At 44.1% G+C, this 13,480-nt stretch overlaps 1 protein-coding gene across 3 annotated transcripts; it reads right to left on the reverse strand.

Moving 5' to 3' along the window:
* Positions 1-1,397: 1,397 nt before the first annotated feature.
* Positions 1,398-13,416, reverse strand: TUBD1 (tubulin delta 1). 3 transcript variants are annotated; one of them, XM_077836653.1, is made up of 9 exons: positions 13,205-13,416; positions 10,624-10,818; positions 9,682-9,829; positions 8,953-9,169; positions 7,664-7,895; positions 5,390-5,554; positions 4,465-4,605; positions 3,318-3,501; positions 1,398-1,736 (listed from the first exon to the last, which is right to left on the reverse strand). In XM_077836653.1, the coding sequence occupies exons 2-9, from the start codon at positions 10,793-10,795 to the stop codon at positions 1,634-1,636; spliced, it is 1,362 nt and encodes a 453-aa protein (XP_077692779.1). In that variant the 5' UTR covers positions 10,796-10,818; positions 13,205-13,416; the 3' UTR covers positions 1,398-1,633. The 3 variants fall into 3 exon arrangements, with proteins under 3 accessions (XP_077692779.1, XP_077692780.1, XP_077692781.1); XM_077836654.1 differs by lacking the exons at positions 10,624-10,818; positions 13,205-13,416 and having other exon boundaries at positions 9,570-9,829; XM_077836655.1 differs by lacking the exons at positions 9,682-9,829; positions 10,624-10,818; positions 13,205-13,416 and having other exon boundaries at positions 8,958-9,065.
* Positions 13,417-13,480: the final 64 nt, after the last annotated feature.

Consider the following 13,480-nt stretch of genomic DNA (forward strand, 5'->3'; position numbering starts at 1 on the left):
AATTTTATGGTGTGACCATTGAAAGGGGGGCTATTTGTAATGAAGAACTTGATATATGTAGGTAGAAAACCAAAAATTAGAGGATAAGAAATACACAGGAAACAACAAAATGAAACTGGCTCCAGTCAGCAAAGGAGGAGGACGTCTATGTGATTTAGTATAGAATAAATACATTTATCTTTCCCAGTGTATTATTTTACCATATGAAAACCTTCCACATCCTATCTTGTGCAACAAGGAAAACAAAAAACAAAACAAGGAACAACCAGGGCTGAAAGGTCATAAATCTGCCTATTTCCAGTGTATGTGCTGATGCTGTACCCTGCACGCGATTGCAGCAGCTTTCCTATTGAATTAGTTCACAGGGTGAACATTTGGAGTCTATAGCTTGACAATGGCACCACCTTGTGGTTGTGGAAAAATCAGTCTAAAGTCCAAAACATTTCCAAGGTTTCAGAGTAGCAGCCGTTTTAGTCTCTATCCGCAAAAAAACCAGGAGTTCTTGTGGCACCTTCGAGACTAAGGTGAACAGGAGGACTTGTGGCTTTTTACATTTCTAAGGGGGATTTTTGACGTTACCCAACATTCAGGGAGGGCCCTGCGTCTGTGGAACCTGCAATCGGATCGTGCTCTAGAAACTTTCATTTATCAAAGCCTCTTTTGCCCTCAGTGTGGGGGGAAAAAAAACCAACCCCTTATAAACACAGCCCAAATATAAATGGTTGCAGTGAATCCCTGAATCTGCAGGACAATCTGCAACAGTAGCTGAGATAGCTGAACTGCTCGGTTCTTCTCAAGGGATTGTTAATTCTGAACCATAAGGACTGACAATCTAAATGTGGCACACTGGACAATATAGAGACAGCAGAAACTAAACTGAATTTATCATCAGCAAAGTCTCCTTAGTGTAACTTAATCATTCACTTTCATATGAATTAAGAACCTCAATTTTTTAAAAAAAAATTTAAAGATGCTGCAGAATCTCCAATCCGTCATACTGGAGTGCCACAGAGATCAGGGGTCTTGCCTCAGAATTTAACACCAGCTTGCTGCACAGCAAATGGGGCCTAAGTGAATATTAGCAAATAAGTTAATGGAAAATTATGTTTATCTATTTTTATTAGTACTACTTTGATAACGGGTATTTTGGTGGCTATTGGTAAAACACTTTCAGGCTAATAGAGTTTAAAGTGAAAGATCAAATTGTATCAGTACTGTAACTAACAGCATCGTTCAGTCCTCCTATACCATGACAGTTAATATTAGTTCAAACGCTAGATTTCAACCTGAAAAAAACTTCAGGCTACGGAAATTCTTCAGGAAAAATATGCACATCCAGGGGGAGGAGGAGTAGAAGTTAGGGGGCTACAAATTACAGTAAATTAAGGAGAATGTACTGAAAAATAAAACTTTTATTAAATATTCAATGTATAAATTCATATACAAAATACACTTGTCTGTGTGGGAGACAAGGAATATATTCAGTCCTGATGTAGATTACTATTCCATCAACAACAACCAAGCATTTACACTCCAGTACCTCCCTTAGCCACTTTAACCTGGGGAAGCTGACACAGAAAGCCTTTCAGTGTGTACTCCCTCTGACGAAGCCCTGTTTGTAAGTAGTTGAAAATCAAAGGCTAGCATAACTAGAAATAACCTGTTCCAGAGTTGTGAAGCAGTCCAGAAAGTCCTCTTCTTCGATCCCAAACTTAGTGTACTGGTGAACGTAGGCTCTGAGGGGGCAAAGAGTTTGGGTAAACAACCGAGAACTAGACAGCAAAACATTACAAATCATTGGTCCCTAAAAATCTGACACCTGGTACAGCATCAGACTGAGCTGGTTGTAATGAGCTTTTTCCACCCCTGTAAACCAGAACTGAATTTCTAGTACATTGTTTGGACTCTTATTGTGTAATTCATACTGGATAGTACAACATAATCCAGTTCTAATAGTGTTTATAGCCTCAGGTATGCTGCTTTAAAGGAACAATACAATTTCAGGGTCAGTGGCTGGCTTTTGGGGAATTGCAAAGGGCATTTTCTGTCTTGCTTCTCAATCTCAGCAGAGCCACTAAAAGCAATTATTGTACTTAGAGGCAGCAGTTTACTCATTTATGGTGGGCAAAATGTCAAGTAGTCTTTGTGGGACAAACTTAAAACTGCTGTTTGTTGCATGATTTTAACAGACGATAAATTTAAGAACAAAACTATTCAGCTCTTATTCCCACAGATCGTGTGGCTAATTCCCACGTTTACTGGACACATGCCCTCTGGCGCCCAATAATCTTGGCCTCATGGGATGGAAGAAAAGAGGCAATTATTCTTTGAGGTTAAAGTCTGGTTTTAAGGAAAAGTAAACCTCAGGGGTCAGAGCCTTTATAAACAGCAACTCCCAAAATGTTTTTGAACCAAGCCACTTACTGTTTCCTGGAATGAGCAGCAAGTTTGTGTACAACCTAGAAACTGTCTGATCAGTAAAACAGTTTGTATGTATTCTTTTTAGAATGGATATTCTGCAATGGACAAGTAACTTTGGGGGTTTTTTAGTGCTGGTGAAAGTGCCAACTTGACTGCACTGGAAACTGGTCCTATTTACCAAACAGATATAACATCAGTAGTGCAAGCTGCCCCACACTGCTCTGCCACGGTGCCTCAACCCTAGAGTTGGTTCCTCCAGAATCAAGGTTACAGCCTCCATGGTCATTCAAGTTCCTCTGCAGTGACTGCTGGGGGGAAAAAAGCAATTGTGCCATGGAGAAATGGTTCAAGGCCACCCACGATTTGATAAAGGTAAGGGAATAGCAACTGGCCTTAGTTTTACTGTCTTTGAGTGCTCTGCAAAAAAAAAATTTGTTCTGGCAAGTTTTCTCTGAAATGAATTTGGTTCAATGTTCTAGGAAATCAGCCACACAGCACTGGTTCCTCTTAAGTTGTTTTGATCTGTGGGAACTTTGTTCCTCCTCTTTGCAGGAATGGATGTACTCCTATATGTATGTATTGTGCTCATATTTCACAGCAAGGCTGATCAGCAACTTGCACTCACTACAGCCTGGCTTGGATTTGAACCTGTGACACAGAGGCTTCTATACCCAAATCCCCCAAGAACATTATTTGGAAAACTACCACCATATTCACACACATTCTGTAACGAAGTTGGTATCACTGTTTCTTTTACTGTTAAGGGACACCTTTTTATCCCAAATCAGAATGATCTGTGAAGCATTTTAAACTGAGGTGTGTGTTTGCAACTATTTATTTCCAATGAAAATATTGAAAAGTCTAAATGAAAAACTAAGAGTCTTATTTTCACTTACTTGGAAGCAAACATATTCCAAGCTTTCCCCACAACATTGTCCATAAGTTGCAGCAAGAACTGGCTGTTGCTGACCAAAGAAGCAGATTTTTCATACTTGTTAAAGGCTCTTGGTGTTTTCCATATATGAAAAGCCTCTTGAGGGTTTAGCCAGGATGTATACAATGCTGGATCTCTGAAACCTCCTGCAATGGGAATAAGGCAGTTTTTTCTGACAAATGAAGTTTTACCAAGTGATTTTCTTTATATGTTCAACTAGAATTTTCCAACAATATGTTACACTGAGTATTGTACACCAGAATTCAACCTCTACTGCATGAATACACAGACTAAAAAAGTGACCCTGGAAAAGGATAGTTTATGACTGGTTCTGTGCCTGTCAAGGCAACAAGGAGCTGCTGCAGACACTGCCCATTCAACTTCACAAACCAACATAAGTGGAAAGGAAAACTGTAATTTGTTCTCATGGCCGCTGTGTCCCAGCTAATAATTAGAAGCTGGGGCTTTGGGAGTGGTGTAGAATGAGGTGGGTGATCTCCCAAGACCCTGCTGTGAAAGAAAAAACAGCTGCAGTAAGTCATCCAGGTATCTCTGTTCCACCAGTTCTCTAAAGCCTCAGCTGCTGCTTGGCAGATCAAGTCAGACTTCCAAACAATATTTCCACCTCTGATGGGCCTAGTAAAGGTGTAACTGTACAAACTGGTTCTTTCCCACACAATGTGGTGAGGGCAGGATATAAAAGTACCCCAGCACTGCTTCAGTGCTGTGTGATGATAAGCAAGTTCTGATGTCGCCAACTCCTGCAGCAGCTCTGTATCTTTCCAGGTAGCAGTATACTATCACAACGAATCCTATCACACAAATAGAATTTAGTTTTACAGTATGATGATACCTCTCCTTTTCCCAGAGTTGCTTTAGGAAGCCCTGATAGATACTGCCAGTGTAGCGTCTACGTATGTAAATACAGCAGTCCTTCATAACTGCATAACACGGTCTTGGACTTTAGAATGTGTTTGCAGAGAGAATGCTGACCTTATTCTTTAAAGGCTGTAGCCTTCAGGTTTTTTCACTTTCACCAGTGACTGCCACAATGAAAACACTGGGAGACGGAAGAAGGAATAACTAATGTGCTGTGTATTTTTTCTCACCTAGATCAACGCTTTGCACATCTTTTCCTCGCAGGACAACCAGGTTGGCAACGGAGGTGTTAAAATGTAGTGCCTGATTTGGAGAGGCTTTTGGGGGGACAGGATGCCCTGGCAATGGTGGTCGCACCTGCCAATCGATACCTAGAAACAGAAGTTTTTGAAACAAATTACAATCCATATTTCAATCATGTGATGTGCTTAATTAATTTACGTTTTTCAGCTCCTATCTTCCTGATGTGAAATAAGGCTGCATTCAGAAAGAGGTCTACTTGGAGACCGTCTAGAGCTAGTGATGTTCAGTACCTGGCACTGGCTGTCTGGCTGAGGGTGTGCCACGGCACGTAGGCTCCACTCACTGATCAAGCAGCAGTTGCATGACTCTTAGATAATGGAGCTCAACCTGCTGTTCGTAGGGAGGGAAATCTCCGACTGCAGTTGCTATTCCTACCGCATAGGAAATGACCACACTAAACAGTTCGCCATCCTTGTGCTTTGCTGGTACCTAAACTGTGTAATTGGAAGCCATATTACAGTTCACCACCTGTCTAGGTAAAAGTGGAAGGATTAAAGTGTAAAAAACAAAGCAGCCCGGGGAATCCAAGAGCTGTTCCAAGTGAATCATGGAAGTAAATCCCAAAATGTTTTGTTTTACATATGCTTAATATTTATAGTTAGTTGAGAGGTCTGGGAGCTAAACCAGGATAAAGCAGGGATGAACTGGAAGGTCTTATGGCAGCAGTGTTATTAGTGGAAGGAGCTGCTGGGTATGTGGGAAAAAATCCCTGCTGTCAGATGAAGGGGGCTACTTCTTTCTGAATTGGTTAAAGCTATCCAGGGCGTTCCCAAAGGCAATAAGTTTCTACGCATGGAATAAGGTTTATGTTGAAAGAATAACTGATTTCCAGGGTGTGCACACACCTCTTACCTTCTTCCATCTTAGCATGAGCAATAAGCATCTGTCTTAGATGTTTGATGAGCCCAGGCCAAGTAAATGTGCTGTATGCCAGGGAGTTTTCTGACATCTGCGGTATGTTACGAAGACCCAACATCTTGAGTTCAGGATGGGGAACTAACGACTCCATTAAGTCTCCTGAGAATCAAAAAAACAGCTGCCATGACTGCCCAAATAATATGTAGGCTAGTCTATGAGAGAAGATAGTGAGGAATTTCATGGAACCTAATGACACAAGATGAAGGGGCAACACACAGAGTTGATAAGTGCAAGTCATACACATCACAGTGAACAATATGAACAACTCATACGCTTTGCTGGGGTCTATATTGGCATGTTAGCTCTCTCGGGAGGTCACAGATCACTCACTGGAAAAAAATCTGCTCCTTGTTTAGTGGTGGTCAAAAAAAGCAAATATGCTGGAATATATAAAGAATGGGATGGAAAACAGTGATAGTATCATAATGCTCTTGTTAGGTCAAACTATAAATCAGTTCCAGTGAATGTATCTCAGCGAGAGAGCTAAAATCAAAGGAGTTTAAAGAAAAACAATGAGACTGATTAGAGGCAGAAAACCCATTCTGTATGCAATTGGGACTATTTAGAGAGGAGACATGGTAGAACTATACAAAATAACAAACGGCATAGACAAGGTAAACTAAATGCTCCTATTTACTCTCTCATAATATAAGACCATGAGGATATGACATGACACCAAAATGGACAAAACTGAAACTAAAAAAGTAGTGCTTATATATGACATTTCTTAATAAGATTTTTAAAAATTGAAAATATATATATACATATATACACACACACAAAAAAATAAGTAACTCAGTTACATCAAATAGGATAATTATTCAGAGGGAATATAAATGTTCATGAGTCAGGGCAAAAACCTGCTACTAACTGAGGTGGGTTAGGAAGAAATTTCCCCAAGGGGCAGGTTATTCCATAGTTGTCCACTAGAACAGCGGTTCTCAAACTGTGAGTCGGGACTCCAAAGTGGGTCATGACCCCATTTTAATGGGATCGCCAAGGCTAGTGTTGGCCCTGGGCACCAGCAAGTCTGAAGTCCAAGCCCCACCGCCAGAGGCTGAAGCCGAAGGCAGAGCCCCACCACCCAGGGCTAAGGTTACATACTCCCCCCGCCCAGGCTGAAGCCCATGGGCTTCAGCTTTGGTCCCCCGGGCCGGGCCGGTGGGGCTGAGGCAGGCTCGGTCTTCGGTTCCCCACTCCTGGGGTCGTGTAGTAATTTTTGTTGTCACGGTGCAATGTAGTTTGAGAACCGCTGCACTAGGGTGTTTCTTACACCTCCCTCTAAAAGCATCTGGTAATGACCACTGGTTGTGAAAAAATACTGGATGAGGCAGACCACTATGGTGAACCAATATGGCAATTCTAATGGTCTTATGACATTTAATAGCTTTAATCATGTTTCATTAGACCACTGAAATTTGCTTTCCCCTTCCTCATGGCAAAAGTTGTATAGCAAAAGGGTAAAACAATGAAGACGCACCATAAATACACAGAAACAGGAACAAAAGAGGGAATGACCCTGTGTTCCTGATCACCCATAAGGACGTAGAAACAAACAGCCTGCTCCCCCCACCCCGCATTTCCGTCTGACATGGGAGTATAGAAAATAATAAATCCTTTTCTGCATTTGTCTGGCTGTACTCTGAGTCTATTGTTGCAGGGATCAATGGGCAAATGCCAAAGTGGAAATTCTGGGTAGCAACCACAAATCTTGGCACTATAGATAAATTAATTTTCTCATTCCAGGATGACACACCACAGACCTGTCTTATCACTAACAAGAGCGACATAATACTCTAATTTTGGTTTCCAGCTTTTTATGCAAGCCTTTTTATCTGGTTTCAGTTTGCATATAGTTCTAAACTAACTCCACAAACTTGAAACAAAACCACTGACTTGCACATGGTTTCACCTAAAATGTACATTTGTCCCAGGCTGACACCAGCCACTTGGAAAGAGGAAGCATCACTTTGTGGTAAAGCATGAGACTGGGTGTCAGAAGCTCTACTCTTAACTCTGCTGCAAAACTGACGTATGACCAATGGCAAGCCACTTTATCTCTTTCTGCCTCAGTTTCATCCTCTTTAAAAGAGGAGATAATACCCAACTCACAGAGGGGGCTGATGTTTAGCTCGCTGTTTGAAGAGTGCTCTGAGATCCTTGAAATGAAAGCATTAGATGGCAGAAAGTGTTATTATAATTAAATACCTAGTGGGCTTCTGCTATACTGTGAGGCCCCTTCTGAGGAATAAGTGGGCTGGAACACACTTCCCAGCTGATGTGCAATTACTTGATTTACATCCCTGAAGGAGATCTTTTTAATATTCATTAGCTGAGCACAGATCTTGTGGATGGCATCATTTTCGTGAACAAGGAGAGCATCTGATGACTGGTACAGGTGTGAGAGTGTCAGAACTGAGTTGTAGTTTTGAACAATAACCTGGAAGCAGAAACACACATCAACAAGGATGAATTAACAAATTAAGAATTTTTGTCTATGTAACGTACGTCACCTCTTTTGATATTCTTCATGGAGTGACTGATTTCCCCCCTTTACCAAGACCTTGCACCCAATTCAGCAACCACTTTAGCTTCCACTTGGATAGTGAACAAGGCTTGCCTTGATCTTAGCATCCACAGCTGCATTCATAGCAAGACACTGAGAATGAATCTGTAGGATCATTCTGTATTTATTATACTTGCCATGTAATAAACTGGAGCCTTGTTTCAATTCCCTGCTCTACCACAGACTCCCTGTGTGACCTTGGGCAAGGCACTTAAGCCAGATCTACTGCAAAGTTTTGCTGGCATAGCTATGTCAGTACAGGATGTGGGGAAAAATTCACACCCCTGTCCGACATAGCTATACCAGCAAACCCCAGGTCCTTTTGTCTGCATAGCTCATGTTGCTTGGGGGAGGTGGTTTAACTATACTGGCAAAAGATCTCCTTATGCTGGTTATAAATTGTGTCTCTATTACAGCTGTATGGACAAAGCCTTTCTTGTGTACGCTAGCCCACAATCTCTCTGTGCCTCGGTTCTCATCTGTAAAATAGGGATAACGGTACTTCTGTGTTGTAACAATAAATACACGGAGAAAAATTGTGATGTACTCACCTACTATGGCAACGGGGGCCTAAAACATACTAAGATAGCCTCAGGCCCGAGTGAAATAAGTCTCATTGTTGAGACTTGCAGTTTTACAATCACATTTTAAAAATTGTTTTGTTTTCACTTTTGAAAGACCCACAGCAACTGACTACAGGCAAACAACGAAACTGACTATACATAAGGTGATATCAAATACACAAAGTAAATAAACTGTAAAGAGACAATTCTCTCCCTTTCTCCAATATCTTTCAGTTATAGGCATTTTAGGTGTTGTTTATAACACTAGAAGGTAAAGCAAGTGGAGAGGTTTTTTTTTTTATCAGTAGACTGGCCTTTTAATACTGATTAAAAATTTTGCAGAACCTTCATGGAGCTTTAACATTCACCTCACCGGTTCCATAGGGCCAGATAACCTGGTTGAGTATAAATGAGGTCGGAAAAGCATCCCTTAAGCACTGGGTCACATAGGCTCCCATGCCTGATCCTGTGCCACCAGCCATGCTCATTACTGTGAAAAATCCACTGAGTCGATCACATTTCTCTGCTTCCTTCTGTACCAGGTTCATGATAACGTCTCTGTACCTGGGCCCATGAACAGAGTAACTGCAGTATAAGAGAGAAAGTGAAAAGAGCAAGAACTCTTATAGCAAAACAAAAGCAATAAAGTCAAACAAGCAAACATATGAAGTAGCTTTTCCTTCTTTTAAAAATGCTGATCCATTTATCTAACTCTTTGTTATCACCAATGCTGCCTGCAGTGAACGATCCTCAATTCTTCTGTTGTGCCATTTACTTTGCATTAAAAGCCTGATCTTTAAAATTGGCCTCCCATTCTGCACCCGCAAATCAAGTAGTTAGATGTCTAAGTGACATTTTGTTCACTTTTCTGTAACTGAGTAGTAGGTCTTCACTGTAAATACCAATCTCAGTTCCTTGCAAAAAGAGCACAAGCAGTCTACAGTAGCAATAAAATCAGGGTAATATTATGCATGCAGTATATTACTTCACAGCAGCAACAGTTCTGCTTCTAAGAGAGGATGTCTGTGAATCTAGGCAGTTGCTTAGTAGTCACATGCTGTATTATTATTAGCAAAGCTTGCGGTGATCATCTATACCCATTTGCCCAGTTGTTTCCAGACCCTTGTTTCTGACAGAAGTGTGACTGGTGGTCATATTTCCAGTGGCCAGACCTAGCAGCCATTGAGAGGGTCTGACTGATTACTTTAGGTTCCATGTCAACAAGTACAGCCCGGGCAACAGGTACTGGAGAGAGAGAGAGAAAAAATGCAAAATCAAAAAGACTGCATCATACTTAAACCTTTTAACAAGAGAACAATGTTCACATAATGGGCATAACAACATACTAAAGGCCGGATCATACTTCTATTATTCATGCAAGTCATCCCATTAACTTCAGGGGGACAGTACATGAGAATAAGGTGAGCGGGATTTGACCCTCAAAGTTTTACATTTACATAGAACCTTTCACTATCCCAAAGTGTTTTGCAAATTCTACAGAGACAGGAGTCCGTCTCAGTAGGGAAACCATTCATGTCAGCTAGTATTTGAAATGGACGGGCATCATGCCCCAGTACTTAATCTGATCTACCTAACGTGCAATAAACAGAAACCTGGAAAGAAAAAAACACGTTTCTCATCTAGAAAAGCTCTTTGTTAGTTCTCACGAATGTATGATGGCAATCAAAGGCACAAAACAAGAAAAACAAAGCTCACTGCAATAGTTCTATTACTGTAAGAAAAAGAAAGGTGGTCTTAGGACTAAGGCACAGATTCAGGGGTCAGGACAGCAGGGGTCTGTTCCAGCTCTGCCACTGACTTGGTATGTGACCTTGGGCAAGTCACTTCACCTCTCAGTGTCTGCTTTGCCATTTGTTAAATGCTGATGATAATGCACAGGAGGTACAGAGCTGAGATGGTAAATTCATGAATATATCTAAAGCACATCCTTAAATAGAAATGCAAAGTATTATTTATTACTACATATATTTCTAACAGGCAAAGTATGCTATGAAAAAAAAAATCCTTAAAAATTGTACCTCCAGTTTTCTCCTCACTGAAGAAACGTTCCTTGCAAGCTTCCTGATAGGATTCATTCTCCTTCTTGGAGCAGATTCCATGTGTGCTGTGGAAGTCACTACAGATAGCATTAAACACCTCGTAACCAATCTGGTTACCACACTGACCAAGCTGTACTGTGACTATTGACATGCTCCTTCACTTTGTATTTAATCCTAAAAAGAAAAATATAGAATTGTGCTTTTTACTGTGGTTGATTAAGCTCTAGAGTGGAAGACTTTGGACCAGTTTCGTAACCCATGAAAAGCAGAGTTGGGCAGTGAAATTTCTCTTGTACAGAGGGCAGCTGTGCGGTTTTCCAGACTTCTTAAACCGTAAAGCTATGTGGATTTAGTGGCTGAAACTCCTCTGAAGGGGCTGCGGCCATCATTCAGTGTTGACAGTGGCCACAGTGGGGCTGTGATGTGTTTGAGTGGGGGTCAGGGTGTTGAATTTTGTCTCCACCAGTTGCTGCTCAGGACAACCAGAAAAAAATAGAACAACTGGGATTTCCATGGTACTTATATCTCTCTCTTATGTCACAAAAAGCATGCCTATATTTAACTGACTCAAACACTGCAGGTTTAAGGCTAAGGTGCCTAATATGGACCACAATGACTAATGCTCAAGCACAACTGTGCTATCCCATCTGTCCATATGTGCAAGTCTCTGCTGACACATGAAGACTCTATTGTCATTTCTTAGACATTACTGACATTCAGTGTTGCTGCAGGCTCATCTACTTCTTTTTCTGAAGCTTCAGTGGTTCAGATCTACTGTTGTTAGCCATGGTAGAAGCTCTAATATAGATCAGACACTGGTATTTTAAAGGTTTCAGAGTAGCAGCCGTGTTAGTCTGTATTCGCAAAAAGAAAAGGAGGACTTGTGGCACCTTTGAGACTAACCAATTTATTTGAGCATAAGCTTTCATGAGCAACAGTTCACTTCATCGGTGCATCTGATGAAGTGAGCTGTAGCTCACGAAAGCTTATGCTCAGATAAATTGGTTAGTCTCAAAGGTGCCACAAGTCCTCCTTTTCTTTTTGGTATTTTAAACTAGCAGGTTGCCTTGACCACCAGATTTAAATGACACTGGAGTTAAAATGCTGGTTTATATTAATGCTCCCACTGATGGATCTGCATTGGTAGTAGCAACAGTGCGAAATCTTAGAGATAAAAGGCTAGTTCAGGATACAACCATGGACAGATTAGAGCCTCACATTCTCCTTTGGGTGAAACAAAATCTGTTCTGATACTGCCTACATGACCTACTGGGGGATTACTCTGCCAATAGTCCCTTCCTTGCAGATGCAAAGAGGCACCTGCTGCTGATTGCTGAAAGATCTACAGGATCCCATTTCAAATGTGAGAATTTAGATTCTTGCATGCATAATGGGAGTGGATGAAACCAAGATAGATTAATGAGAAGAATTACTCTGGGAAGCTAAACTGACAGGTAGAAGCCATTCACATTTACATAATCCAGTTGAAAATATAATAGTTGGTATTTATCATTCTGTTAAAGCAGCCAACCATGGACCACTCATTACACTCCCACAGTTGTAAATTCTAGTTTAACACCCAATCCATCTATCAAGAATCCCAGGCCCCTCTCATCCAGCCATGTAGGTGGCACCCCCGATCCCAGGCCCCCCCTCATCCAGCCACCTACCTGGCGCCCCCGGATCCCGGCCCCCCCTCCTCCAGCCACGTACCTGGCGCCCCCCCCGATCCCGGCCCCCCCTCCTCCAGCCACGTACCTGGCGCCCCCCCCGATCCCGGCCCCCCCCTCCTCCAGCCACGTACCTGGCGCCCCCCCCGATCCCGGCCCCCCCCTCCTCCAGCCACGTACCTGGCGCCCCCCCCGATCCCGGCCCCCCCTCCTCCAGCCACGTACCTGGCGCCCCCCCCGATCCCGGCCCCCCCTCCTCCAGCCACGTACCTGGCGCCCCCCCCGATCCCGGCCCCCCCCCCTCCAGCCACGTACCTGACGCCCCCCCCGATCCCGGCCCCCCCCCCTCCAGCCACGTACCTGACGCCCCCCCCGATCCCGGCCCCCCCCCTCCAGCCACGTACCTGACGCCCCCCCCGATCCCGGCCCCCCCTCCTCCAGCCACGTACCTGGCGCCCCCCCCGATCCCGGCCCCCCCTCCTCCAGCCACGTACCTGGCGCCCCCCCGATCCCGGCCCCCCCTCCTCCAGCCACGTACCTGACGCCCCCCGATCCCGGCCCCCCCTCCTCCAGCCACGTACCTGGCGCCCCCCCGATCCCGGCCCCCCCTCCTCCAGCCACGTACCTGGCGCCCCACCGATCCCGGCCCCCCTCATCGGCGCCCCCCCGCTTCCGGGCCGCCCTCATCCAGCCACGTACCTGGCGCCCCCCGGTCCCGGGCCCCCATTCCGCTCCCACGTGGAGAGCGATGCCTCTCTGTCCCGCTCCTGCATCCCCGCCTTCCCATGTCGCTCTCATACCCGCCCCCGGCACAGGGCGCGCACCCCAGCCCCAAGCGCCTCCCCGCTAGGCCCACCTCGGTACCTGAGTCTCGCCCCTCACGGTCTCACCTCAGGATTCTGCCCCAGCAGCTCAAGCCTCCTTCCCTCCAGGAGCGGGCGCAGCGTTACCATCACAACTAGCCCTCCGAGCCCCTCCGCCTTTCAACAGACCGTTTGCGCATGCTCTGAGCCAGCAGGAGGCGGTGTAGGGAGCTTCGGAGTGGGCAGGTACAGTACAGTATCAGTGTTGGGGGCTTCAGTGAACCTCATACGCATGCACCGAGCCGAGAAGCTTCAGTCTGCAGTCTGCGCATGCTCAGTGCCAGTACATCTCGCGGCCGGGTG

Source organism: Eretmochelys imbricata, chromosome 17, assembly GCF_965152235.1.
Source record: "Eretmochelys imbricata isolate rEreImb1 chromosome 17, rEreImb1.hap1, whole genome shotgun sequence".
Lineage (NCBI taxonomy): Eukaryota > Metazoa > Chordata > Testudines > Cheloniidae > Eretmochelys > Eretmochelys imbricata.

Bases quoted from the DNA above. Each gene is read 5' to 3' on its own strand.
- TUBD1 (XM_077836653.1), bottom strand. From the start codon at position 10,795: ATGTCAATAGTCACAGTACAGCTTGGTCAGTGTGGTAACCAGATTGGT. The intron at 9,830-10,623 runs GTACAATTTTTA...CTCTCTCTCCAG, and splicing joins CAGTGAGGAGAAAACTGGAG to TACCTGTTGCCCGGGCTGTA. The intron at 9,170-9,681 runs GTATAGATGATC...CTTATACTGCAG, and splicing joins GGAAACAACTGGGCAAATGG to TTACTCTGTTCATGGGCCCA.